The sequence below is a fragment of the Nothoprocta perdicaria genome, unplaced genomic scaffold, assembly GCF_003342845.1.
Source record: "Nothoprocta perdicaria isolate Ctin4 unplaced genomic scaffold, notPer1 scaffold_447, whole genome shotgun sequence".
NCBI lineage: Eukaryota > Metazoa > Chordata > Aves > Tinamiformes > Tinamidae > Nothoprocta > Nothoprocta perdicaria.
Genome location: NW_020455696.1, coordinates 51,776 through 76,329, shown reverse-complemented (window position 1 = coordinate 76,329; position 24,554 = coordinate 51,776). Strand labels below are relative to the sequence as shown.

The 24,554-nt window shown below is 44.5% G+C and overlaps 1 protein-coding gene across 1 annotated transcript in view; it reads left to right on the top strand.

The window, feature by feature from the left end:
• Positions 1 to 19,525, top strand: part of PPP6R2 (protein phosphatase 6 regulatory subunit 2) — a 72,382-nt gene extending 52,857 nt beyond the window's left edge. The window contains exons 16-24 of the mRNA XM_026046529.1: positions 259 to 356; positions 2,934 to 2,991; positions 4,426 to 4,553; positions 5,876 to 6,051; positions 7,448 to 7,610; positions 7,957 to 8,045; positions 8,934 to 9,141; positions 17,622 to 17,780; positions 18,801 to 19,525. Of these exons, the coding sequence (XP_025902314.1) occupies positions 259 to 356; positions 2,934 to 2,991; positions 4,426 to 4,553; positions 5,876 to 6,051; positions 7,448 to 7,610; positions 7,957 to 8,045; positions 8,934 to 9,141; positions 17,622 to 17,780; positions 18,801 to 18,852 (1,131 nt within the window). The 3' untranslated portion in view covers positions 18,853 to 19,525. The remainder of the gene's footprint in view (positions 1 to 258; positions 357 to 2,933; positions 2,992 to 4,425; positions 4,554 to 5,875; positions 6,052 to 7,447; positions 7,611 to 7,956; positions 8,046 to 8,933; positions 9,142 to 17,621; positions 17,781 to 18,800) is intronic.
• Positions 19,526 to 24,554: the final 5,029 nt, after the last annotated feature.

The following is a 24,554-nucleotide window of genomic DNA, read 5'->3' as shown; positions in this document are numbered from 1 at the left end:
AAAAAAATTTAGAGCAGATGAGGGAAGCATCTGTCCAAGACTTGGAGAAGTCTGATTGATCCTGCCTTGAAAATGATGTTTGGACTAGGTGCTTTCTCAAAGTTCCTCAGTTAGTTGTGAGTTTAATGCCTCCTTAGAAGGAAGTTTAATGCCTTCCTTGATAGGAAGTTTAATGCCTCCTTACCTGTTTTCAGCAAAGCTGAACTGGATATTTTTTGGACACTTTTATGATGGCACTTTTTGGGTTCTGTTATTCAGGCCTTCTCAGAGTACCAGATCCAGCAGATGACAGCAAATTTTGTGGATCAGTTTGGCTTTAATGATGAGGAGTTTGCAGACCAGGATGATAATATCAAGTAAGTTTAAGGATTTAAGTCTATTTGTAAATAATCATTCTTCTTCTGGTTCAGGTGTAAAATAAAGCTCAGTGTTTCTTCTTTGGCTTGAGGGAAAAACAACAAAAAAAGGCTAATCAATGTCTTGGGAAGCACTTGATCTTTTTTTTCCACAGTGATTTCTTTTGCAAGGTTATATACCTGATCTTCTATGGCAGCTGTTGAACTAAGGAAAAGCTCTTCATTTTGAAGAGAAACATTTTTAATAAAAAACGCAAATCTACATTCTGGAATGCATGTGTTTGTACAGAACACAAAGCATTCAAGCTCACTCCAGGCAATTATACATCTTCTGTCCAATACAATCAAGTCCTTACTTAAATTAGGAGGAGAAAGATGGAGAATAATGTTCTGATGAAGTCCACAGAAAATTCAACCCTTCTGTCTTATGAATAAGGAAACATAGATAACCCTGGCCTAAATCATAGTTAAAAGAGGGAAGGTATGGATGGATTTAATGGTAAGTAACCTGCTGAATTCAGTGTTCAAAAGTGATGTTTTTATAGAAGAGCTGCTGTAATCTAATTAAAACTACACCTCATCTCACCTCAAAAATTGTGATTAAGGGAAATGGCCAAAACCTGCTTGTCTGTAGGAGTTCAGACACAGCTGTTCAGTGTTACCTCTACTGTCAGAAAAGAGCTGCAGGATGTTGCTCAGGCTCTGTGTGGTTTCTGGTTGTTGTTTTACCCTGTTCTCTTTCCTCTCGTGGCAGTTTGTCACAGTCAAGAGAAGGGTTTGTCACCCAAGGTGACACCTGCTCTAATTTACATCCTCAGAGGTGACACACACAAGCCAGCAGATCTTGAGGGATCAGCAAATGCTCCAGATTCCTCATGCCCTCCAATTCGGATTAAAATAGGAATCTCTAGCCCAGAAAACTACATGCCAAGTAGCTCTCACTCTTTGGTTATGGGCCAAAAATGATCCACATTTGATATACTGAAGATCCTTTTGCTGCTTCTTGGTCCATAATTTTAGCAACTCTTGGACTCTGTGAAGTACGTTGAATGAAATGACCACTTGGAAATAGGTTGGCTGCTTCAGAGATGTTTTTAAGCATAAACCAAGTAGCCTTGTCCTGAATGCTTCCTGTTTGGTGCCTCTGGGAATCTTAAAATCCTTCCTTAGAGTGCTAGAAAATCAACTGAAGTGGTTGCCATCTAATTGAAGATTGTATGTTAATGGGGAGGAAGATGTTGGGGTCCAGCTTTCCTGGGTTTCGTTTTGTTCGTTTATTTTGTTTTTACCTTTCAGACTAACAGGAAAGTTTAACTGAGTGTGAATTAGTTCTACACATTAAAAATATAGAGTGTTAGCTTACTGTGAGATAGCACGAAATATTAAACTTGCGTGTGCATGCAGATAAATGGAAAGAAACCTTATTAAGAAGCTACTGAGGATGTGTATATACGCACCCAGTGTGCATAGTAAAAATGAGGGTGAAACTGAGAAAAACCTGCAACTGAGATGTGCCATCCTTGTCTGTATGATGACTAGAAAACAGAGGTTCTTGCAAAATACCATGGTGCAGAACATCCTGAAACTGGGGCTGTTTGATTTTTTTTTTCTGATGAAAACTATGAAAAATACAATGTTTAGTATTTTAAGTACTAATTGTGCTTCATGTCCGAGTGATTTAAATTTTTCTTTTTTTTTTCCTCTTTTTGCTAACTAAACAATCTTCTTTAAAGGAAAATAATTCTTTCCAAAGTTAGGAGTCTCTGGATTCATTCATAAAATAAGCTGCTGCTTTTTGCCCTGCAGCACCCTCTGCTGTTCTTAGAACAGAAAAACTTATATTCAGATGAGAAGTTGTTATTTCGTGGTTTTTGCAGCTATTGCAAGTCAATAACGTGTCAGGGCTGTGCAGCCAGTATGCACACTAAGATTTCCTAAGCATATTGGAATTTTGTGAGGAGAGAGGGAAAAAAAAAAAGGCCATTTTTGTCCATCCAGCATATATGTTCAGTGTGCAGGATTTCTGTCTCTGGATCTTGTCTCATTCTGAGGAACTGAATGGATTTCATAGCTGAGCACAGGGAGGGAATTTCAGATGCAACTTTGTGACGCAACTTTGAGTATTTTCTATTTTTAGTTAATTATGACTTATCTTTATTTATTTATTTTGCGTAAACTTTGATTCTGCTTGAAGAGGCTCACTGAAAAATTTGCAGATAGCCCATATATTGCCCGAGTACTATACGAGTTGCAAAATGACAACCAGTCGTTGCCTTGAAGGCTCAAAGTATCTTGTGAATAAGATAATGCTAAAAATCTTAAGATATTGAATGTAAGAATGAAACCCCTACATTTTTAAATATTAAAAAAATATGAAATAATTGCCCTTTCATTTGAAGGAGAGGAAACCATTGCGCTGAACAGAGCAGTGAATGTTCAGAGAACAAATGCAGCAGATGTTGAGCGATCATGTGAAGTGTCTTTGTGGTTCGCTGTCCTTTGGTCCAGCATTGAGGCTGCAAATTGCTGTTTTCTACTCCGTGCCCTCACTGAATTTTCTTTCCCTTCTTTTTGCAGTGCTCCTTTTGACAGGATTGCAGAGATAAACTTCAATATAGATGCAGACGATGACAGTGTAAGTGGGTATTTTGGGGTATTTATTTAATAGGATGGATTCTGTCAAGTTAGCTAATGCTTGAATCAGCTGGAGTGGTCTTGAAAGAAAGCAAATATTTAGCAAATAAAAAGAGGCCCTAATGCTCGAGTCCAGTTAAAGAATTTGGAGCATTAAATGACTCCTTGCATTTTATTGCTTTGGCCAGAGCTTCGAAAATTTTGCTCTTTGCACTGGAGGAAACTATTCTCTCTCTCTGCAGTGTGAATCTATTGCTGTTATTTTCATTTTGGTAATCTTGCCACGCACTAGGGAAACTAGGGAAAAATAAAAGTAGCTCAACAGTGGGGTTTTTTGTTTGGTTTTTTTCCCCTGGGTCTATATATTGTCATGTCGTATCTTGTCCATTTTTATTTTACTGACATCAATCACTGCCTATTGAAGAAGATGGTTAATGGCTTAAACGATGTGATCCCAGACTCATCTCTGGACTGAAAGTTGTGTAGTCAATATTGAAACTTAGATTTCCTTAGCTTAAAAATGCTCCTTTTCACTTAAACACTTCTATGGAAAGGTTTCCTCCTTCTTTCTGCTGCTCTAGACTGTGCTTTATATATACAGAAAAACTGTCTCCTTTTTGAAGTGACCAGCTAAGCCACAAATAGCTATTTATTTGCCTATATTAACTTATTTTTTCCTGCCTGGACAGTTTTTGTGTCTGTTGGAATCGCACGGCAGCTGTCGGCCTGCCCCGTGCATCACTTTGAAATCATTTCCTAATGACTTTCCTAATCACACATTCCAGATTTTCCTAATTCCCACATTCCAGAACACCCAGGCGGGCAGAAGATTTTGGTTTTTACAGGGATAACTCACTCTCCCAATGTCTGAAAAACTGTAATTTTTGGGGAAGGAAGGTAGTATGTTTTGAAGGGTGTGTTTGTGCGTGAGTGAAGCGCTATGTGTGCTTAAACTCTCCATATTTGTGGGGAATGCAGCACCAGGAGCCCTGGCCTTGGGGCCTGGCAGCACCGAGGCACCTTCTGGCATCGCCACCTTCCCCAGCCTGATGTTCCCTCTGAAAGATGAAGGTTTTTTCTCTTTTAGCCCCCATAGTGGCGTCCTCAGCCCCTTGAGTGATGCAGGAAGACTCAGGTAATGGAGGAGCCCGCAGCAGTGCGGCCTGTGCGAGGCAGGGCAGGCCCGGCCGCTGCTCTGCGGTGTCCCTGCCCTGCGAGGGCTTTCCTCCTTTGCAGCATGCCAAGCCTTTTATTCTTCTCTTTTTCCTCTTCCACATCTGGACACTCCTTATTTCTTCACTTATGAAGAATGAAATAAATGCAGACTCCTTCGTGGCATTAGTTGTGTACAAAGGCTGCTTGGGAACTTGCTCATCAACAAAATTCACGTCTCCAAAACGCAAGTGGACTTGATTTCTTTTTGATATTCTTTTAGCCCAACGCTTCCCTCTTCGAAGCCTGTTGCAATGAGCGGATCCAACAGTTTGATGATAATGAGGAGGAGGAAGATATCTGGGAAGAGAAGGAGATAACCTATGCAACCCAAGTTAAATCAAGGACAAGGTAAGATGAATCAAGGACAAGGTAAGATGAAAACAAAAAGTCTTTTTTTGCCTTCTGAATTCTGTGAAGCTAAATTTCAGTTAATTGTTAATTTATTTGTTAATTGTGTTCTCTGAAGTCTGTTTCTTGCATAAAATAGTTTTACACGTCACATTTGTGAAAAAAGAAAAAACTATCTTGAATGTGAGAAAAGGTTGCAGTATGACGAAAGCACCAGTTTGTTGAGTCTATTATCAATAATATCAAAAAAAAAGCTTAGTTTGAAAACCTTCGGACTTATTCTTTCCTCATGTTTGAAGAGGAGGAGACTGAGAAGGCTATAAGACTGCAGTCAGGAGATAGAAGAGACTTTTCCAAAAAGTCCAGCCAAGAAAAGTATGTTTTCATGGCACTTAATGATCTGCCATGGTACATCTCTGGCATTGCCAATCATTGGATATTTTTCAACTCTTTGATATAGTTGGTTATTTAAAAAAAGTTATTTCTATAACTGCAAATCTAAAATATGAATACATGATGCAAGAAACAAAGGTCAACACCTTAACATTTATTTGCCTAATATCAGTAAACTGATGTTTTACTAATACACATTTTATTAGCATTTTGTTTTGATCGCAGTAGTACTCCCTTTGTTTGCCACCATTTTGTCTGGTCTTACCAAGTTCCAGTCCTGACTGTTTCCCATTAGTCCTGTGCAGATGTCTTCTGATGAGCAAAGCTCTTGGAGACTTAATACCTGCTGTGGCTTCTCTGCATTTTATAAGTTTTGAGGAAAGGGTTTCAGACAGGAAAAAGGGATTCGGACATCAGCCGATGAGTTCCCAACTTCTGCTTGCCCTGAATTGCCCTTAAAATTATGGGTTTTAGTCAGGTTCCATTTGACGTGTATAAAGGAGAATATTCTTCTTTACCATATGTATATTGTTTAAGGGTATTTCCTCTCATCTTGTTTATTTTTACTGTATTAAGTGAATTTGAGTAACTCAAATTATTAGTATACCGTATTCATGTTTTTCTTCAGTAACAAGTAGAACGTATATGATGTACCTACTGGCATCTGCCTATATTTATATCTGATTTTGTGGGTGTTACATTCTCTTTCATCGTAATTTTCACTATTTTTTTCCCTTTTATTTTAGTGTGGTATTGCTGTTGAGTTTTTGGTTTAAATTAGACTCTAGGTCTGCAAAGAAAAATGCTTTTTTTTCTTTTAGATTCTTACAAAGTACATTTAATACTATTATGAATAGCACTTGGTTTATAGAAATGATAAAGAACAAGGTCTGCACAAGGTCTTCCTAATTCTGCCTTCTGCTGAGCAGGTTCGGAGCGTCTCAGACCTCGGAGAGCTCGTCGAAAAGCGACCTTGAGAACGGCGACCACGACGGCAGCGTGGACTCGGAGGAGGAGGAGGAAGCGCAGCAGCAGTTGCCTCCTTCCTCGCCAAACACCAACAAGAACAGCACCTCGGAGCAGAAAGACTCCGGCTCTTCCGAAGGTAAAACATGACCGTGGCCTTGCCGCGTTTCAGATGAGGACTCTAGTCCCCCCCTGCACATTGTCCGGGTTCCCCGGCTGCTCCGCAATGGCACCTGCACAGGGAGTGCAGGGATTTCATGGCTTGCTCCTGAAATACGAGCGAGACCGAGCCCTCCCCAGCAACTTCTGCAGGGATGTGCTGCTTCAGTTGTACTTAGACAACCACACGGACACAATATTATTAGCTCCTTTAGTACAAAAGCTTTTTTTTAAAAAAAAAAAAAGCCCAAAAGATCAGTGGAGGATTTCAACATTAACTTATATGCATTGCCAAGTGTCTCCACACCCTGTATATCTGCTTTTTGCTGCCTTTTTGCCCGATGTCAGTCTGTGTGATGTCGAGCTGTTCCCTGAGCAGCAATGCACATTCACGAGACTGCAGCACTGCCAGCCGGGCTGGCTCGGACAGCTGAAACTAAGGGACCACAATGTTTGCCCCAAAGTGCCTTTTTCTTCTCTGTGGGGTGTAATGCCTCCTTTTGGTGCAAGTATTTTCAATTTTACTTTTTTATTTTATTTATTTATTTATTTATTTTTAATATATATAGCTGGTGTTTCTGTGTGGTAGGTATGAACGTAAACCGTATTTATTTTCGTAACCAGCTCTCTACAGCTGTTTAGAAGTCATTATTTTCAGTTCTCACTAGGAAGAAACAGTAAATACAAATGACAACCTGTGTACTGTACATCAGCATAATCACTCTTTAGATTTTGGCTCAAACTTTGGCCCAGTTCTTGAGTGAGTCCAGATTTGGTGGCTCTCTCATACCCTCAGCTTTGTTATGTGCCAATCAAGACCTCTGCCATGCAAGTAAATTCTCTTCCTTGAGAAAAGGTCCTGAAAATGCTGTTTAAAGATTTATGATCCATAGGAACGTTCTAATAAATACATAAACAATAGACTGGGCCTTGAAAACCAAATCTTATGCTAAATTTTTCTCCATATGACTTCTGTGATCTTAAACATTTTAATCCATCATTTCTCTACCTGTAATTGCCAAAATTAAACAGTTAATGTCTGAAAAGGTTGAAAATGGCACATCCTAACTTTTGGCAAGAAGTTAATGTATTTAAACAGAGTCTAGTTGACACTCTCTGGCTCAGAGAATAAAGAAATTCTTAAGGACATTTTTCTTAATCAATACTTCTTTCTTGTGGATAACAATATTTGTCAAAAAAGAATTTGCAAGGTGATTGTCTGCAACCTCAGAGACGGTTAATGAGATTCCTATCTTTTTATTGTCTTTATTATTATTATTATTTTATTTTTTTCGTTTCTATGCACCCTCTGGAAAAGCTGGGAAAAGCCAAAGGTTGTGAAAGAAAGACTTCCCGTGTGCTTGTTGTGTCCGCAGGCTCTGGGTGGACTGCTGTGTTCGAGCCGGTGAACTCCAAGCCCCCGACGCCCTGCGTTGCCATGGACGTTGGCTCCAGCGTGTGGGATTCAGCCGCCCCCGAGAACACGGCGCCCGAGGAGAAAGGATGGGCAAAATTCACAGACTTCCAACCTTTCTGTTGGTAAAAGAGGCATAAATTCAGTGCATTTCCGTGTGATTTTTTGAGTGAAAGAATATTTGAAATAGGATTTGAGGGAGTTCATTGATTGTAGTCTTATTTTCTTCCCCTTCCATTTTCCCTGCTGCCCATTTTATTTTATGTTCTGAATATTCTTTGTCAGGGCTTCATTCAATGACATTAGTCTTTTGATACAGGAATACAGTATGTATTGCCACTGCTGCTAGGCAGCAAGCTTAGAATAAGTTAAGAAATAAACTAAAAGAATTAAAGATAATAGTGAAAAAGAAATAGTAACAACCAGAGTACCTGCACTTCATTCTCAAGGCTTTTTCCCCCCTTACTTCAGCTCTGAATCGGGTCCACGATGCAGTTCTCCTGTGGACACAGAGAGCAGCGATTCAGATGGAAACCCAAAGCAGAGTCAGGACAAGAACTGTAAGTGAGAATGTTACAAGACAGAACAGATATATATAAATAAATATAATAAATATAATTTAAACTGCTTGAAGTAATGCACGCCAGGCCTGCAGGGGCGAGCGTCCCTCCAGTGCTGCCTGCCTTCCCTTGCTTGCAGGAGCTCCTCTGTACCCAGTTCAGTCCATTAAAATCATACTCAGAAATCCTGAAGGTTTTGGACGGATAATCCTGTCCCACAGTATTCAATTCAAGATGGAAAGTGTTGATTTCATGGAGACAATTCCTTCGTAAACTGTTTGAAAGTGCTGTTTTTAGCCGTATGCTTGATAATATTTTTTTTGAGCAACTAAATTAAACTTCTAACTGTAGTGAAAGCTGAGAGATGGGTAGCACCCTATGGATACACACTGCCTTCCTTGCATACCTTCATGTTCCAGCGTAATCTCCCAGCTAAGTCCATGGTTCAGTTCTAAGGCTGCAGCACTTCAGCTCTTGGCAGCAACGCACGTGGAATGACAAACCACAAAGAGCTTAAAAGGAAAAGCTGCTTTGGTTTTAATAACGCATTCCCAGAGCAGCTGTAGTCAACAGAGGTGTCAGGGACCACCTTAATCTTCCCTCTGGGGTAACCATGGCTTGGCAAGAGGTGAAGGGAAGAGTCTGCTCTGCCCATCTGCCCCTGTGTTGGGGCTTTCCTGACACAGGAAAAGAGATTTTATTGTTTCTTTTTGTTTGATCATTTAAAAAGCAATGCAGCGTGCTGTGGGATCTGCGCAAAACCCGTTATCTCGAATCTTGCTGTAATTCTCAGCCTTCCATTTGCTACGGCCCGACTTTCTGAGCTTGTCCCCACGGAGCCATGCGCAGGTTTTGTTCCTGTTGCAACGTGACTTTCCCTCTCTCCAGCCAGTGCTGCGTCTCCGTGCGTCTGGAACGTGTGCGTCACCAGGAAAGCGCCGCTCGTGGCTTCCGACAGCAGCTCCTCGGGAGGCTCGGACAGCGACGAAGAGGACGACAAAGCTGACACCGTCACGGAAACCATCAGCACAGGCTCGGGCCAGGAGACCATCAAGCTGACGATGGATGCCAAGAACGAGAAGGCCGTTTTCACGAGGTGCGAAGGGCATCGCTCGCGTGGGGTAGCGCTGTGTCCTGGGTCTCGGCTGCATCTCTAGGGATTAACGTGTTCCTGCTCCTGCTGTTCTCCACCATGGTTCAGAATGTCCTGTGCAAAGATGTCCTGCAGCTCTTCTTGTCTCATTATGATAAAATACTTACAATAGGTTTGTTATAAGAAGCACACATGACTTAATTTAGTCACTGACACAGGTTTCAGGAGCATCAAGCTGACTAGCTGTAGATCCGGCTGGGCTCATGGGCCAGGGCCGGATCCCATAGGGACTGCAGGGCTGGATCCCGCAGGGCTGGATCCCACAGGGATTGCAGGGCCGGATCCCGCAGGGCCGGATCCCATAGAAAATTCCTGCAGAGCCTCCAATGATGGGTATACAAAGCCTGACATGGAGTCAGGGCAGTCCCACAGGAGGAGAATTTAAACGATTCAAATTATCATTTTTTCCCTTATTGTCAAAGTAGAACGTTATAAACAAATTATAAAATTGCAAGATACCAGAATAAGATAAATACTGAAACTTGTTAACTTCTGGTTATTAAGCAGTCTGGTTAGAATTGTGCCCTTCTGATCTGTCATACCCTTATTACTTGTGAGCTGCAGTTGCTTTTGAAAACAGCAAACTTCTAGTTTATTTTGGCACATCCAGAAATTTTACACAGAGTTAGCGTGTTTGGATTTTTCCTTATATTCCTTATGAATATTTGAATTGTGATTTTACTAGTTGGGAGTCCCTGTGTTTTATGCTTCTAAGTCAGGAACAGATATTTATGTTTTAGTGTGTTGTGGTTAGGTGACCTTTTTTGGTAGTCAGCGCGAGCTGCTTGGCAAGCCAAAATGCCGCAGCAAACAGCTGCTAGGAGCTAGAAAACAGAGGCTCAAAACCAAGCAGCCCTGCAGAACGAAGTAAAATAGAAGAGGAGGAAGTAAACCAAAGGTAGGTTTGGTTGTGCAAGTCCAAATTGAGCTTTTAATAACTGGTTTTTATTTTTGATGCCTACCTCGAATGTCCATTGGGGCCAAAATCCAGTGTTCAGCAATTGTACCCTCTGAAATAGCCTTTAATATGTTCCTTCATATTCCTGCTAGAGGCATCACCATTTTAGGATGAGACTGCAAAGTTAATTCTTTTGTCTATTTTTGCAGCAATCTTTACTGTGTTCTTTTTCTTCCTTTCTTTGCTTTCTTTCCATTTCTGCCTCTCTTGCTGCCTTTCTCTCTTGCTGTGGGTATTGCTCAGAATATTTAGACCTGCAGCTGGAGGGTATGTATCCTGGTGACTCCTCAGGGTTCCAAACATCCACCTGACACGTAGTTTCTCCCTTTAGTTGCTTAATTTGGGGTTGGGAAAAGCTCCCATTTTCACAGTTAAAAACAGATCCTAGAAATCCTATTTTTCAAAACCTCACGTGAGGCTGTTTATAGTGCTTTGAAAAGAACGTGTGCGACAACATATGTGTTAATGAGCCATTCAAAGCAAATCTGCTGTTCAGTAGATCCATGCGTCATGTGTCCTTGAGCTTCTGCCATTCCACCTGTTCCTCAGCTCTTTCTGCAGATAGGAATTTGTTCCATATTGGAAGGAAAATTCGTGTTCTGTTCCAGAGGACTGTGATAAAGCCTTGTGCTCAGCAGTTTGCTAATGCGTCAGTCTTAGATTTGCTGTCTGTCGTTGTTAGATGGGGGTAATGGTGAAGTAAAGCCACTGGAGACCTTCTCATAGAAACACTAGTCAAGGTTTTACTTTTGTGGTGTTAGCTGTAATGCAATACTGGATACGTCATCCAAGTCAAAATTCTTTTTTTTCTCAGTTTGCTTTTTGTTTTAAATTGCAGGTCTTTGCTAGTAATCTTTTAAAATTTACCATTTAAGTGGTGTTTCCCAGTCACTGTGCAAACTAGTGAGAATCTGCTGTCATTTCCATATCTGATCACAGACAAGAAGAGAAATGCTCCGAAGGAAAATGCGCTGCAGAAAATGTGTAAGCTTCTGTATGTGAAAGGGGCAGTGACCTGAGGAACAGGAGCTACCTGCGCTTCCAGGGCAGGAGGTCTGAAACATAGCTCCACGCCTGTCCCCACTCTGCAGAGACAGGAGACATTCAAAGTTGTAAGCTGCACGGTGTTTGAAAATATCGTAATGACTATACGTGCTTATTTTACTGACTAGTTTAATAACTGATGTTACTTTATAAACTTCTGAAAGTTTCCCGTCTCTTAGATTAAGTGGGGCATTTTTGTCAGATTCCTTCTCATGTGGCCGTACTTTAGTGCTGGAGCTGGGGGCAGTGGTCGCTCTGGAGTATTCACAGTCCCAGGATGTGGGATAACGGCAGGCTGAGTTCAAAGCAAGCAACCCAGGAGCTGGAAAGATTGTAGAATGAGCCCTTGAATGGGGAAGTGAAATGCTAGAGTTAGCAGTTTTAGCTAGGAAGCTTTCGCACTTCTTCTGTTTTTTGATTTTGGGCAACAGCGTAAATAGTTACAAGATTTGCAGTGAAGGCGGAAAGCAGAATAATGAACGCTCACGTGATGGGGACTTCTGGTCGGAAATGACTTGCCATTTCCATGTCTGTGTGCCTCATTTCTAATTGTATGATATTAATCCAGGTTTTTGCATTTCTTCTTCCTTATTTTCAAGAGCCGGCCAAAGTATTTCGCTGCTGAGCTGCTCAGATCAAGTTTCTAAGGGCTTCTTTCAAGATGAGCTGCATAAAGAGAAAGGAATCAGAGCTTTTGCTCTTCATGATACAGGGACTTGGGTTGTTTATACCTTTTAATTTCTATCTCATTTTATTATCTTTTCCCAAACTACTGATACTTTTTTCTTTTTAATCTCCTTTTCTTGAAAATGGTATATGTTTGCTGTCCACATCACCCTATCGCCTCCTCTCCTGAGTAGCCGTGACCACAGATCAAACACAAAAACAAATATTTTGATAAGCAACAGAAAAAAGAAATTCCAGGAAGGAGACTGGATTCCTTCCGAACAATAGTGCTTCTATCTGTTTAAAAAATAAAAAAAATTCTTTCATGTGTGTTTAATACCAATTCTCAATCTGTACATTCCCGTGCCACTAAGTGTGGCAAACCCTGCAGTGGTTCTCTTAGAACTGAAGCACAAATGAGGCTAAAACAGTGATCTCTGTATTTTGGAAATTTGGTGTTTCTCCAAAATCACCTTAGAAGTCTCCTCTTTTGTTCCAGTCCTTTTGCTCCTTTGCACCTTTTGCTCCAGTGCTGGGATGAAACCATTCAGCTTTCCTTGTAAAAGCAGCGAAAGCCTCAAATTCCTTCTGCAGAAACAGCTCTGCAGTGGCGGCCGGCCCCAGTGCTCCCGGAGCTTTGGGCACGGGCTCGGACAGGAGCACTGGCGCTGCTCCCCTGCATGCAGGGTGCACGAGGACGCACGGGGGCTGTGCCTGCTGCGGCTGCAGCGGCTACTGCTGCTGAGCGAGGCTTGCGGAGCAGCCCCCGCTCCCATGCAATAGGGAAACCCAGCCCCACTTTTCCCGCTGACCGGAGTTACGTTGTCACCGTGGATGTTTCGAGCTCTCCCCTTTGGGGGTTCGTTTCTCTTTTCTGTGCCTGCTGCCTGCCCCCCTTGCATGGCGTTTCGGCGTGCTGTTGCGCGTGGAGAGCATGAAAAAGCAGCACCAGGGCCGTTGCCTTGTGTCCTGTCCTGCTGGCTAATTGGAAGAGTTGCTGGATGCTCTAAGTAGATGATGAAGGAATAATAAGCATGCTGTGCAAAGTTAGGCATGGAGCTGGACTCGAGCATTCTTGTAAGAAATGGCTCTACATCAGCATACTTTTATTATGAAAGAAAAATAAAAGCAGAGCGATTAAACTGAGGTCCAGTTTCACTGATAAAGTCTATCTTCCAATTGAAGATGAATGTTTAGTGCAATGATTGGCACAGATTGGATCTGTTATGCTGGTGCATGTGTTGGCTTTATGATGCAAGATTGCATGTAATTTTGGAAGGCAGACCTCCCACGTTGTATAACTCTAATTACTAGCCAACAGACACACTTAATAAACCAGTAAAGTATATTTTGCATGGCTGCCTTTGCATCTCTTACGTTCTGTCTTCTGGTTAACTGTTGCAGAGTCTGGGTTTTAAGGACTTGCTTTGGGGCTCAGCATGAGACTTGTGTTTAGGTATGCCTTTTCTACGAGTCTTGTTTCCTTCTCCATAGTGCCACTGTTCTGCTTAGCGTGTCGTTACAGTGCTTTGATGTCTGTGACACTATTAAATGTTTGGCAAGGGACTAGAGGATACCTAGTGCATCCCAGTGAGCTTCGGACGGGGGGTAGAATTGAACTTGAAGGCTATTTTATTCAGGAGCAAATTCATTTTTTCCTGAAACACTTAAAGCTCTCGGAGCACTCCTGACTGCAGTCTGAATTCCTTACAAATCTTGTAACAATGAGGGTAGATGAATATTGCACTTTTGGCATCACCAGAAGCTGCATTGGTGCTAAAGCAGTCAGGCTGGGTCAGGCTGCTTCGAAAGGCCTCCCAAAACTGCTCCCCATTGACTGGCCTGCTGGATCTGAGAAGCTCTCCAGAAGTAGCTCAATGGAAAGATGGGGTGGAAGGAGATGCATACATTGCAGTGGAAGGGTAGAAATGGATCTTGTAAAGGATTTTGTATAGCTGATGATCTATAATTATAATTGGTGGTTATAATCATCTAATAATGACTAGATGATCTCTAGAGGTCCCTTCCAACCTTACCCACTCTGTGGTTCTGTGATTCTAAACTGGGCAAGAGAGAATGGTTGCAAAAAGTTGCAATATAAAATATTTTCTCCATAAAGTTGGAAGAAATTGCTAGAAAGAACTGAAGCGTTACCAAATATTAAGCTAGCATCCACTTTTCCTCTTTATAGAGCAGCCCATGATTTTATTTTAACTGTGTATCAGTTAGGAGAACTGCAGTAGTTAAGGAGTGTGACATTCTTCATTTAATCCTGTTTTTCTAGGAGGAAACTGCTCTTCAAGGAGGACAGTTGTATTGTTAGTTTGAGGAGCGTTTGTATTGGTGTGATTTCTGCATTAAAGCAAAGAACCAAGCAGCCCTTTTATAGCACCTGAGACCTGGAGTTAGAATATTTAATAATTCTTGCGTTGTGGATTTTATATTACATGTAGTGGAGGACTGCATGCAGTCTTTGTAGCAGGTTTTCTCTAAGGAACAAGTTTGCAGAGTTGAAACCCCTAAGCTGGGAGAGCTGCAGGGTTTCAGCAGCAAGTCAAAGGCAACTGTCTGAGAAGAATCATAGGAGGCAGATGAGGCGGTGACCCAGCTGTATGGGATGAAACCAACGGTAGAAGAAGTCCCCAAAGGCGACTGGAAGCCAAAGGTCATTTTCTCAAATCTTCCATCTCAAGTAATCTGTGCGCACTGGGGAACAGGCCCTTAAAGCCCTCTTGAAACCAGATATATTGTCAGGGCTTTCCTTGATTGCCTTGCCTAGTGACAGCTGCTGGAAAGGACAAAGCTGTTTGCTTTTCCCATTGGGTGACCATGTGTGCATCCGTGTACATCCATGTGCATCCATGTGCATCCGTGTGCATGTACAGGTGGCACAGGCACCAGCAGCTTTGGCCAGCAGTGGCTCCGTAGCCTTCCTTGTCCGATCACCTCCTTTAAGGTGAATCACAGCTTTTGCACAAGCTCTATTAGAGAGACTTCTGCTTGATTATTATTGTCATTTATTATGTCATTATTCTAAGTGAAATTAGAGTGCTTAGCAGCACATAGGGTCTGGAGGAGACCTGGTTGCCGCAAAAAAAAAAAAAGTGACCTGGTTGCAGCAAAAAAAAAAAATGCAACCCAGTAATGCTGGTTGTATCTTCTAGCCTTATTTTCTGATAAGGCTGACGGGCTGATTATTCAGCTTGTGCCCTGAGGGTGCTTCACATCTCGGGATGCATTGCAGTGTTTGGAGAACTCCCTGCTGGAAGTGGCCTCTGCAGAGTAGTGTTTACAAAGGAGCTCATTAGCTGCACAGTTTGGCTACAATATTAGGAGAAAAGACACTTCTGGACAGACTTAAGTCACTTAAGTCTTAAGTGACTTAATGGGCCACTTAAGCCACATTTTTACAAGTGACTTGGGCTGGAGACGTGCTAATTCTCTCTAGGCTGGGAGCTGTTAGAGATCCTTTTGTAGGGCTTCTAACAGCAACCTGAGAAGAGGCTTCCGTAGAGCCAGGCTTGGTTACTGCTCTCAGCTCACGAGAGGAGGGTCCTGTTCTCCCACAGGTTGCACAGGGTCGGTCCCTGTCCCCATGCACAACTATGCTTGCATTTGGAGCAGCTCTTGGCCTGCTAGAGCATGGGACGCACCACGCTGGAGCTTACAGCATGCTCCATAGGAGAAAACCCACCACAAGAGTATGTTGGTGCAAAATATTCACACATCCTAGGGTTTCTTCTAGAATCCGGTGGGATATTGTTACCCTCCAGTCTGGATCCTGCTCTGCTCTTCCTCACAACCTGCCGCCTTTAGTCTCTACCTGGCTAGTTTGGCTTGTAGGGGTTCATCTGCAAAGACTGGGGTGTCCAGCTCTGGTTTTCCATGAGCCTGTTGAAGAGAGAGAAAATTCTGTGACTATTTTCCCTTAGAACTTCAGAATAATGGAATCCTTGGGCCATGGACATTTCCGTGATTGAAGTTTGTCCTTGACCCATTTGAGCCTCATGAGCTCAAGTTTCTTGTGCGACAGGCCTTTTTCTAATGATATTTATGGCAACTTAATTCACCAAGTTGGTTTGACTGTCTCTTGTCTCATCTGTCCCCCCACAGTTTCTCTATAGGATATTTTTCTACTTACAGTGTTGTTTTTTGAAGACATGTTAGATCTTTATAAAGATAATTGGTATTATGTCATTATTCCTCTTTTCTTACAAGACTTTCTTCAAGAGAACATAGAAAAGTAGCTACAGAAATAGAAACTAGATCTGGAAACCTATCACATGTTTTAATGACCAGGCTCTGGTTGTATGTATGCATTGTAAACTCCTCTAATATGACTCTATACTGCCTGCCTATATCCTTTAGGTGATAACCTACTACAAGAGCACAGTGTGAAAATCATACCAGGCTCAAGGCTCAAATCTATCAGTAAGCATCGTAACCATAGAGTGAATACAGACATACACGTGTGTGGAGAGAAATAGACTTAAAAAGACTTACAAGACTTAAAAACCAGCTCAATGCAGCGTGCAGCCAGACCCAGCTAGTCAGAACCTTCTTCAGATGCCAGCAGTTTATCATCTTTTAACATGGGACTCTGTGTCATTGTGTTGCAGAGCTACTTCTTTCAGGACATCCACGGTTTAATTACATTGGTCCTAAACGTGTTTGTCTTTAGGCCCTCTGTTTCAAATTTCTTTGCATTTAGCTTTATTTATTTTACTTTATATAGGAGGCAAAAATATAAAGGTGTTCCCAGGAATCACTTCACAGAAACGTGAGACTTGTGAATATGCACATAGAAGATTTGGAGGTTTCCTGACGACAGTTTTTTTTTTCTTTTTTCAGAATTTCAGCATTTGTGGTGTTTTAGACATACATCATTAGTAATGTAATCATGCAAGCACGTGGACCTGTCATGTTGTATGCTACTGAAAGCAGGTTGCTTTAGCTCTAGCTTCCAGATACACCATCCATGAACATCCCATTAACTTATTCCTCAGAATTTTAGGTTCTTTACTTAATTTTAAGTCTTTTCTCAGTGGACACAGAATTACCAGTTACCACTTTGGAAAAATCTCTAGTTTATAGCAGCATAGGCACCTGTGCAAGATCAAAAACGTACTTTGCCAGAATGGGCAATTTAGAGAACTGGGGGCTTGGAAGCTGCCTAGGTTTTATTGAGTAGAACAGGACAGTTCCAGAACCGATGAGCTGGTAATCGTATCAATAGTCTGCAGTTATTGGTGCAGGTGAGTAGTGTGATTCTAGTGCATTTCTAGTAGCAAACGTGATTTTCTTGACATTTTTGTGCTTGTAAAATCCTCCCTGCGCGTGCTCCGTGTGGCATCGTTTGTGCCGTTGACCCGGCAGGCTCCCACTGTGCGTCCCGTGTGCGCTCTCAGGACCATGCACCCACGGTTGAGTGCTGCTAAAATGTACTAAACGGGACTAAAATGTTCTGTTTCCAGACCGTGATGGGGCACTCAGATCCACAGGCCTGATTTTGCTGCAGGAAATGGAAGTGCCTCTCTAAAGGAATTATTGTTCTTGTGCCTTTTTGGTATCTCGATAATTTTTAGAAAATATAGCCTTTGTGATGTACACAATGGTTTTAAATTCCAGTTTATTTTCATTTCTTATCTCTGTATGGGAATTTTGTGGCATGAGTTAGATGAGGAAGAGGATTTTTTTTTTATTCCAGTGGAATTTAACTTAATTAACTGTGCTGTCGCTTCAACTCTTCCCACAGTGAGGCGGCCTGCGTGGTTCTCGACAAGCTGAGCATCTCGGACGTGGCGACCACAAAAGCCTCCAAGACCCTGAGCGCAGCCCAGCACGCCGAGGAGCACCAGAACCCCCCAACCGCGGCCGCCGGCACGGCCGGCCCCGAAACGGCGCCCAAAGACAGGTGAGCAGCTCCCGACCGGTCCTGCCTGCCCTGTGCCACGCAACCGGCTTTGCCGTGTCCCTGAATGCGGTTCTTCTCACGGTAATTTGTGGGAACGAGCTATGGGATTAATAGATCTGGAGTGTCTTGAAGGCAGCACTCCAGTCTCACGTCACAGCACTTCGTTTCGTGTATCTCTGAGTTTATCAGAGGTTCTATAAAATCACTTGTTATCGTTAAAATAATGGATTCTTATTTCTTTCTGCTGCAGAACCAGTGTGCAAATGATGAGAGTTTCAGTGTTGAGATGAACTCTTAGACATTAGCAATGAAAATAATGCGAGGAAAATTGGAAAATGGGTTTTGAAACGGGAAGTAAACTTGGGGAGAAGGGACACAAGGAGTTGTTACTGCTAGTGACTGCTAGGGACGTTTTAAATATGTAGAGGGATCCTCCCACAGTCAGTGCCCTCATCTCTGCTCTGTGCCACCAGAGCCCTGGCACTGCCAGGGCTGCGAGCACCGCGGTGGCCAAGGGATGGCACCGAGGGGCTGAGGGTGGCAGCAGTGCAGGTGGGAGCCCTCGCCCGTGGACACGGCCACACCGGGCCCAGCCAGCCGGGTGCCAGACACCTCCTGGCCCAGGACAAGGCAGGTGTCAAGGCCAGCGCAGCAGGAACGTGACGCAGCCCAAGCAAGGACCAGGCAGCTCCGGGCCCCAACAAAGCTGCTCGAGGTCCTTTAGAGCGAGCCCTCGTGCTCGCGCTTCAAACTTTCCAATTCAGCAAGTTAATGTTGTGCAATCAGGGGTTAAAGTTGGCTTCTCAATCTCCCCTTGCTTTCTAAATGTAGTGTTTTGTAAAGGATTCAGAAGAGAGTCAGACTAGGAAGCTAATAATGCCCTAGCAGGAGGAAGGACGACTCAGATGCTACTGACGAAGAAAGTGTCCAGTGCTAATGCCAGGCTGGAAGTAAGCATTAGGAGTGAGCATGGTCCTGTAGTTGTGTTTCTCTAATATTACTCTTCTGGTTTGTCTATAGGAAGGAAGAAGTCTTGCCCTGTGCTGAAGCCACATTAAATGGCCCTGCTTGATGAAACAAATGCAATGGGACGTGTGTGATCCAGGCCAGGCTGCTACCTGGTGATGCAATTTGTCAATTTTTTTTTTTTCATTTTAATTTTATTTTTTAATAAATGCTGCATTGATGAGAGAGCTGGCATTCAGGACCAGACATGCAGTTTCAACACCAACGATCTGTTCTGAAAGACACTTGCATTGTCTAAATGTAGCATTGATCAGTTAGTCATCACAGGAATGATGGGGTTCTTCCCAAGCAAGCCTTCTGCCTAATTTTAGTTCTTTGTCCCCTTCCCTCTCCCCCTTATTTTTGTTTTGTATTTGGGGTTCAGTCCTATTTTCGTAGTGTTATTGCACACAGTATTCAGCTTCTCTTCAGAAAGGTAGCAGGTCTTACGCTGGGACTTGGACAGTGCACAAAGCGTCCCGCAGTCGTGTGACCAAAGTTCCTGATGGAGCTGTCTTTGGGCAGCATTTGCACCGCTTTTGTATAGCAATAAAGCCTTATCAGAAACATTTCATAGGAGGAAAAGATGCAAACACTTTAAACGGGATGAAGCAGGGAGGGAATTTATTTTACGTTTCTGTGGGGTGGGAGGGAAGTCACTGACATTGTCCCAAGCCAGAGGCCAGCTAGTTATCTTCCTGTAATGCTGGACCGTCGTAAGGAACGGGAAGTGTCTGCATTCCAGTGAATTGCCCCGCGCGCTCTGCCCTGGGCACGCGACAATTCACTGCAGAATCCTGGGTCATTTAGTACCGGCTCTCTCCTGTCCGAGGCGTCAAAGCTCCGCTTCGCGGCTCCCGTCCTCCCCTGGCCCCGGAGCGTGCGAGGAAGGTGGCGCGGCGCCCGCCAGCGCCGAGGAGAGCGATCCGCCGCGCGGGAGCGAGAGCAGACCTGGCACAAACAGCTTATCAGGTGTTCGCTGGCTTTTCGGAGACTAATGTATTTTCAGATTATTATGGAAATCCATTTCTGTTGTGGTTTTTTTTTTTTTTTGTTCTGTTTTTAACGTTTTTAATGGATGCAGGAACAGCAACACTTTTGCACTTTGTACCTAGTGACAACATTGGAGAATGAAACGGCCCCAGCGCAGGACTCCTGCTGCTGCTCCACAGGTAGTCGGTCCCGGCGCGATTTTGGGTGGGAACTTAACAGCTCCCGTGGGATAGTAGAAAACAGTGTGGAGAGACGGACTGCGCTTCAAGCTGCCTGGGAGCAAGGTCAGTTAAAGGTGTCCTTGAGCCTGGATCACGGCGTCTTCTGCGTAGGCTGGAGGCCCTGCTCCTGTAGAGACTGTGTGGGTGTCAGGCCTGCCCGCTCCGCGCTGCCCTCTGCCATGGGCTTGTTCCCAGCCTGGACTTGTGCACGTGGGTCCTTGGGCTCAGCGCCGCCTCGGTTAGCAGTCCAAGATCGAAGCTGGAAAGTCCTTCCCTTTGGAATAAAAGCATGGAGCTCGACACGCAGGCAGCCAAAGAGCTTATTTTCAAGTATATCCGCACTTGTGCATAACGAGGGGCTTTATCCCGCGAGCGTGAAGCAAGTACCTCGCCCAGGGCTGTTGTTTCGAGCAAAGGCATCCTCGCCAGCCGCCAGTCATTTAAAAAACGCGTTATTTTTAACTGTGATGTGTATGTAGTGTATATGACGTTTTCGCAACCGTATTGAGAGGGGGTGTGTGTGAGGGAGGGAGACCAACAAACTGTTTTCCCTGCGAAGAGTCGGTCTGTTCTGCTGGATCAGGGTCCCACGGTGTCGTACCCGCCACACAAGGCTATCGTTACATGCCCCCATGCAGAATATTTTCCTTTCTGAGCTCGGGGAAAGCAGGGCTCCCTTTGCTGGCGTGTCGCATACGGAGGTGACAGTGCACAAAGCAGGGCAAGGGCGCCGTGCGGCTCGTGGAGACGTGGGTGCTCGGTGGTGGCCACTGCTGCTGACATGGCTGGGGGTTTCTCGGCTGCAATTCCATGGTAAGCTGGTGCTTTCGTGGCATAGGGCTGTTTTCTGGAAGTCTTCTCACTCCCCTCCTTGTAATTTAAAATAAATAATTTAAAGTTGCGTTGTTCTGGAAGGAAAACCTCACTCTCTGCCTGCTATTTAAAGGTCAGTCCCGCTCTTAGCGAAGATTTTCAGAAATGATTAGTAGTTCTGATTGGAGACCCGTATAAGTCTTAACTTTCAAGTAATTGGTGCTAGACATTTTCTGAAAATCAGGTTCTTTTCAGGGTTTTGTGTAAATGCCCACAAATGATACCATGAAAACTAAAAAACTCTTGCGTCAAGTCGAGAATCAGTGCACCTGACTCCCCGGTTGATGGAAGACCATGGTTGGGCTTCAGCCCCCTTAAAGACCAGGTGACAACAGTTTCTTCCCAGTCTCTTCTCATTCACAGTTCTTGCCCGTAGTGCTTGCAAGTTCCATCATGCTGCAATTGCAGCCAAGTAGAGTCAGGACTGAGAGACTGCGGGACACTGTCCATAGCGGACAGAGTTTGGTCTTTGTCTTGCCCGATCCATCTCCGGCCTGCTTGGTAAACAGGTAATTGATCTTTGCAGTAGGTGACATCCCAGCATCCTTCTTCAGATGTGCCTGGAGTGGTTGAGAGCCGTGAGTGCTGCCTTAACCCCCTGAGCTCCTTGAGGTCCCGGTACTGCAGGAAGGCTGGTTGGTTTGAGCCCTGTGATGATCCTGATCGTGATCCTGGTCCCTGTCAGGGGGTTTGGGCAGTGACCAGGGTCCAGCTGGCAGCAGTAACATCCCAGAACCCTTCATAGAGACCTGCAAGGACGTGTCTCTCCATGCCTAAACGTACCCATGAGCTTTGGCTTTCAGACTGTACATTTAAATGAAAGCTTTAATAATACATTTAAAACATTTTCAGGAGGCAGATCTACAAGCACAGTGTAGTTGCTGAGGGCCTGTTTGTCTGAAGTTCATGAATTTAGTTGCTTGTGTCCAGTTCTGTAACATCAGCAGTTAAATAGACTCGTGGATATGCACAAGCTTTCTTGCTTTTGTGACAGTGAATTATTCCTCCACGTTCAGGATTTAAGCCCGACCGTGTCTCATGGCCCCATTGCATTGCTCTTCACAGCAGCCAGCACCGATTGGAAACGTTCTTCTCCCTAATAACTTGGAGTTTGCAGTTCGCAGCAGACCTAGAGTCAGGAGATGGTTTCCTTGCTTGGATTTTGTAGGCAACCCGCTGGTGAAACTCGTCCTGTTTATAAATTGGAGCTTCCCTTCTCTCCTCTGTCCCAGTGGAGATGAGCCGATATTCGGGGCCGCGTCCTGCAGTCGTCCCTCAGTCCCCCTTGTTCTCTGGCCGTTCCTCTGGCTTCAGCCAGGAGCTCTATGTGGCAGCTGGGGCTCTGAGCACCCTTCTGCTTTCAGCTAACCTAGGAGAAATAATAGGAGAAATAATAGGAGAAATACTGGTTTTAAATGCTGAATGCGTTGGCGGAGCGGTTGAGCGAGCCCGTGCTGGAGCTCGTGCCGTGTGCGGTGGCAGTCGTCCCTCCGCGTGCGTTGGGGACACGCTGTGACAACCGGCGGGTTTCTGCACCAGGAGGGGACTGTCCCCTCTCCAAAGGGACTGCAGCTCTAGGCTGAAGCAGACAAGGAGGGATTTACCTAAGCCGGCCCTATCCTTTACAAAGCCCTCGGCTTGGGGCAAAGCACTAGGCAGAAGTTCTGCTCAGCCCTCTCTGCCCTTGTTTACGTGCAGTATTTTCAGTCTGTTCTCATCTATATTGTAATAATTTTAGTTTTGACTCTGTATGCTGATGAGTGTGTATATAGATATATATTTGCAGTGTGTTATTCTATATATATTTATACACACGCAGTTGGATATTGTAAGCTGCCTGAAGTGGACACCCAGTGCACAATAAGCCTGATTTTTATACATGCACAAGCACGTGGACAGCAGCAATCCTGGGCAGTAATTTTGGTTGTACAAGGCCCAAAACAAGGAGGCAAAACCCACTGCCAAGTCAATCATTTCAGCCACCCGAACTGCTGTGTCCAATACCAGGGTATTGAACTTGCCAAAACGAAAACAAAAATCATCAGAAGAGCAGTATGCTGCTAAGAGATCAAACGAACTAATTTGGAGTCACGGAGGCGTGATCTTACAGCAAAACAAGAAGTCGGTTGGCTTCGGTTAATGCTTTTGCTTTCCAAATGGGACCTGTGTGTATCCGTGGTGTTGCTTGCTGCAGGGTGTTGGTGCTCGCTGCGGGGAGGACACGGTGCAAGAGCAGCCAGTGCCCGTGAGCCCTTTATGTGTGTGCTGGCAGGCTGGCAGGAGGGGGCTTAGGGCCCTCTTGGCAGACCTAGGTCCCCTCTTTGCTGTCACAAAGAGCTGCGGTCTTCTCCAAACCTGTATCCACCACGTGAGCCTCCTCAAGCTTAACTGGGATAGTCTTGAAGGCAAGGGAGCAAGTGAAGGTGGGGAATTGTCGCTTGTTCAGCAGTTTCATCCGTCTTTTAATAAAGTTAAAACAGATAAATCCCTGCTCGTCCTCCTGGCCCTGCTGGAGACGCCCTTTTGTCCTCAGCAAACCCAGCAAAGACGAGGTTTCTTTAGTGCCCCAAGGCTTTTCCCCCTTGCTCCTTTTCGCAGAGCTTCAGCTGGCAAACAGTGGGAGAGCAGTGGGCGCACAGAGGGAAGAGGGAGAGAAGCAGCGCCCGGCGCCAGCTCTCAGAACCGCTCGGCTGGCCCTGCTGGCTGCTGGAGAGGTTTTCAATACAGCTGCATTGCGCAGCTGGGTGGAACTCGAGGGAATTCGCAAATAAAAATACCTGAAAGAACAAAATTACATGATTTCCTTTTCACCTACTGGCATCCGAAGTCCCCTTCTGAAAAATATAGACAGTGAACTATAAATCAGTGTTTATTGACAGCCTGGCTTAGACATAGCAGGAGACCTGGTACCAACAAAGGCCCCTTTAGTCTCAGCTTAGCCCTTGCAGCCAGAAGCGCCTTGCTGTCCCTCCTGTCACCTGAGATGTGCCTGGAATGTGGGTACGCACCGGGGGCTGCGCTCCCGTGCGGGGCTGCCTTTGCTTTATTCTCTCTGATTGAATGTTTTTTTTCTGGCCCTCTTGTCTCTTTTCTGTAGTATTTTAATCAGGATTTAGTAGATTTTTTTTCAGTCTTCACCTTCCGTAGTACTAAGCACTGTCTTATTGCAACGATAATCGCAGTAGAGCTCAAAGAGCAAGGGCTCCTTCAGCTCCCCAGTTGATCTAGTGGGGAGAACTGGGGGTTTTGCAGCTATCCCATTGTTTCTGCCAGCGGTTTGGTGTTAACCAAAGTGGATTGCCCTGGTTGTGGGGAAGGTGCCATGGGTGCTGCCCACGCGAGCAGCATTTTGATACCCTATAGCAGCGCTCCTCGCAATTGGCAGTGATGTAGAGAAGAGGCTTCCTTCTCCTCTTGCTCTTCCCAGAGTTCCAAAACTATAACAAAACAGGCTGTTTTGGCCTGTTGTGCTGTGATTCGATAAAACAGGCAAAATGCAGCCTGGTATTGTGGCTGGCGCGGTGATTCTGTGCTGTCCCTGAGCCCAGCACCGGTTCTCCATGAAACCCCGTTGCGTTGCGCCGCGCTGCGCCCGGAACCGCCGTGTTGCGTGCAGGGCGAGCGCGGTGCCCCGCGGGACCCCCTCGCTGGGCAGGGGTGGCCGTGCGGGCGCGCAGAGCTT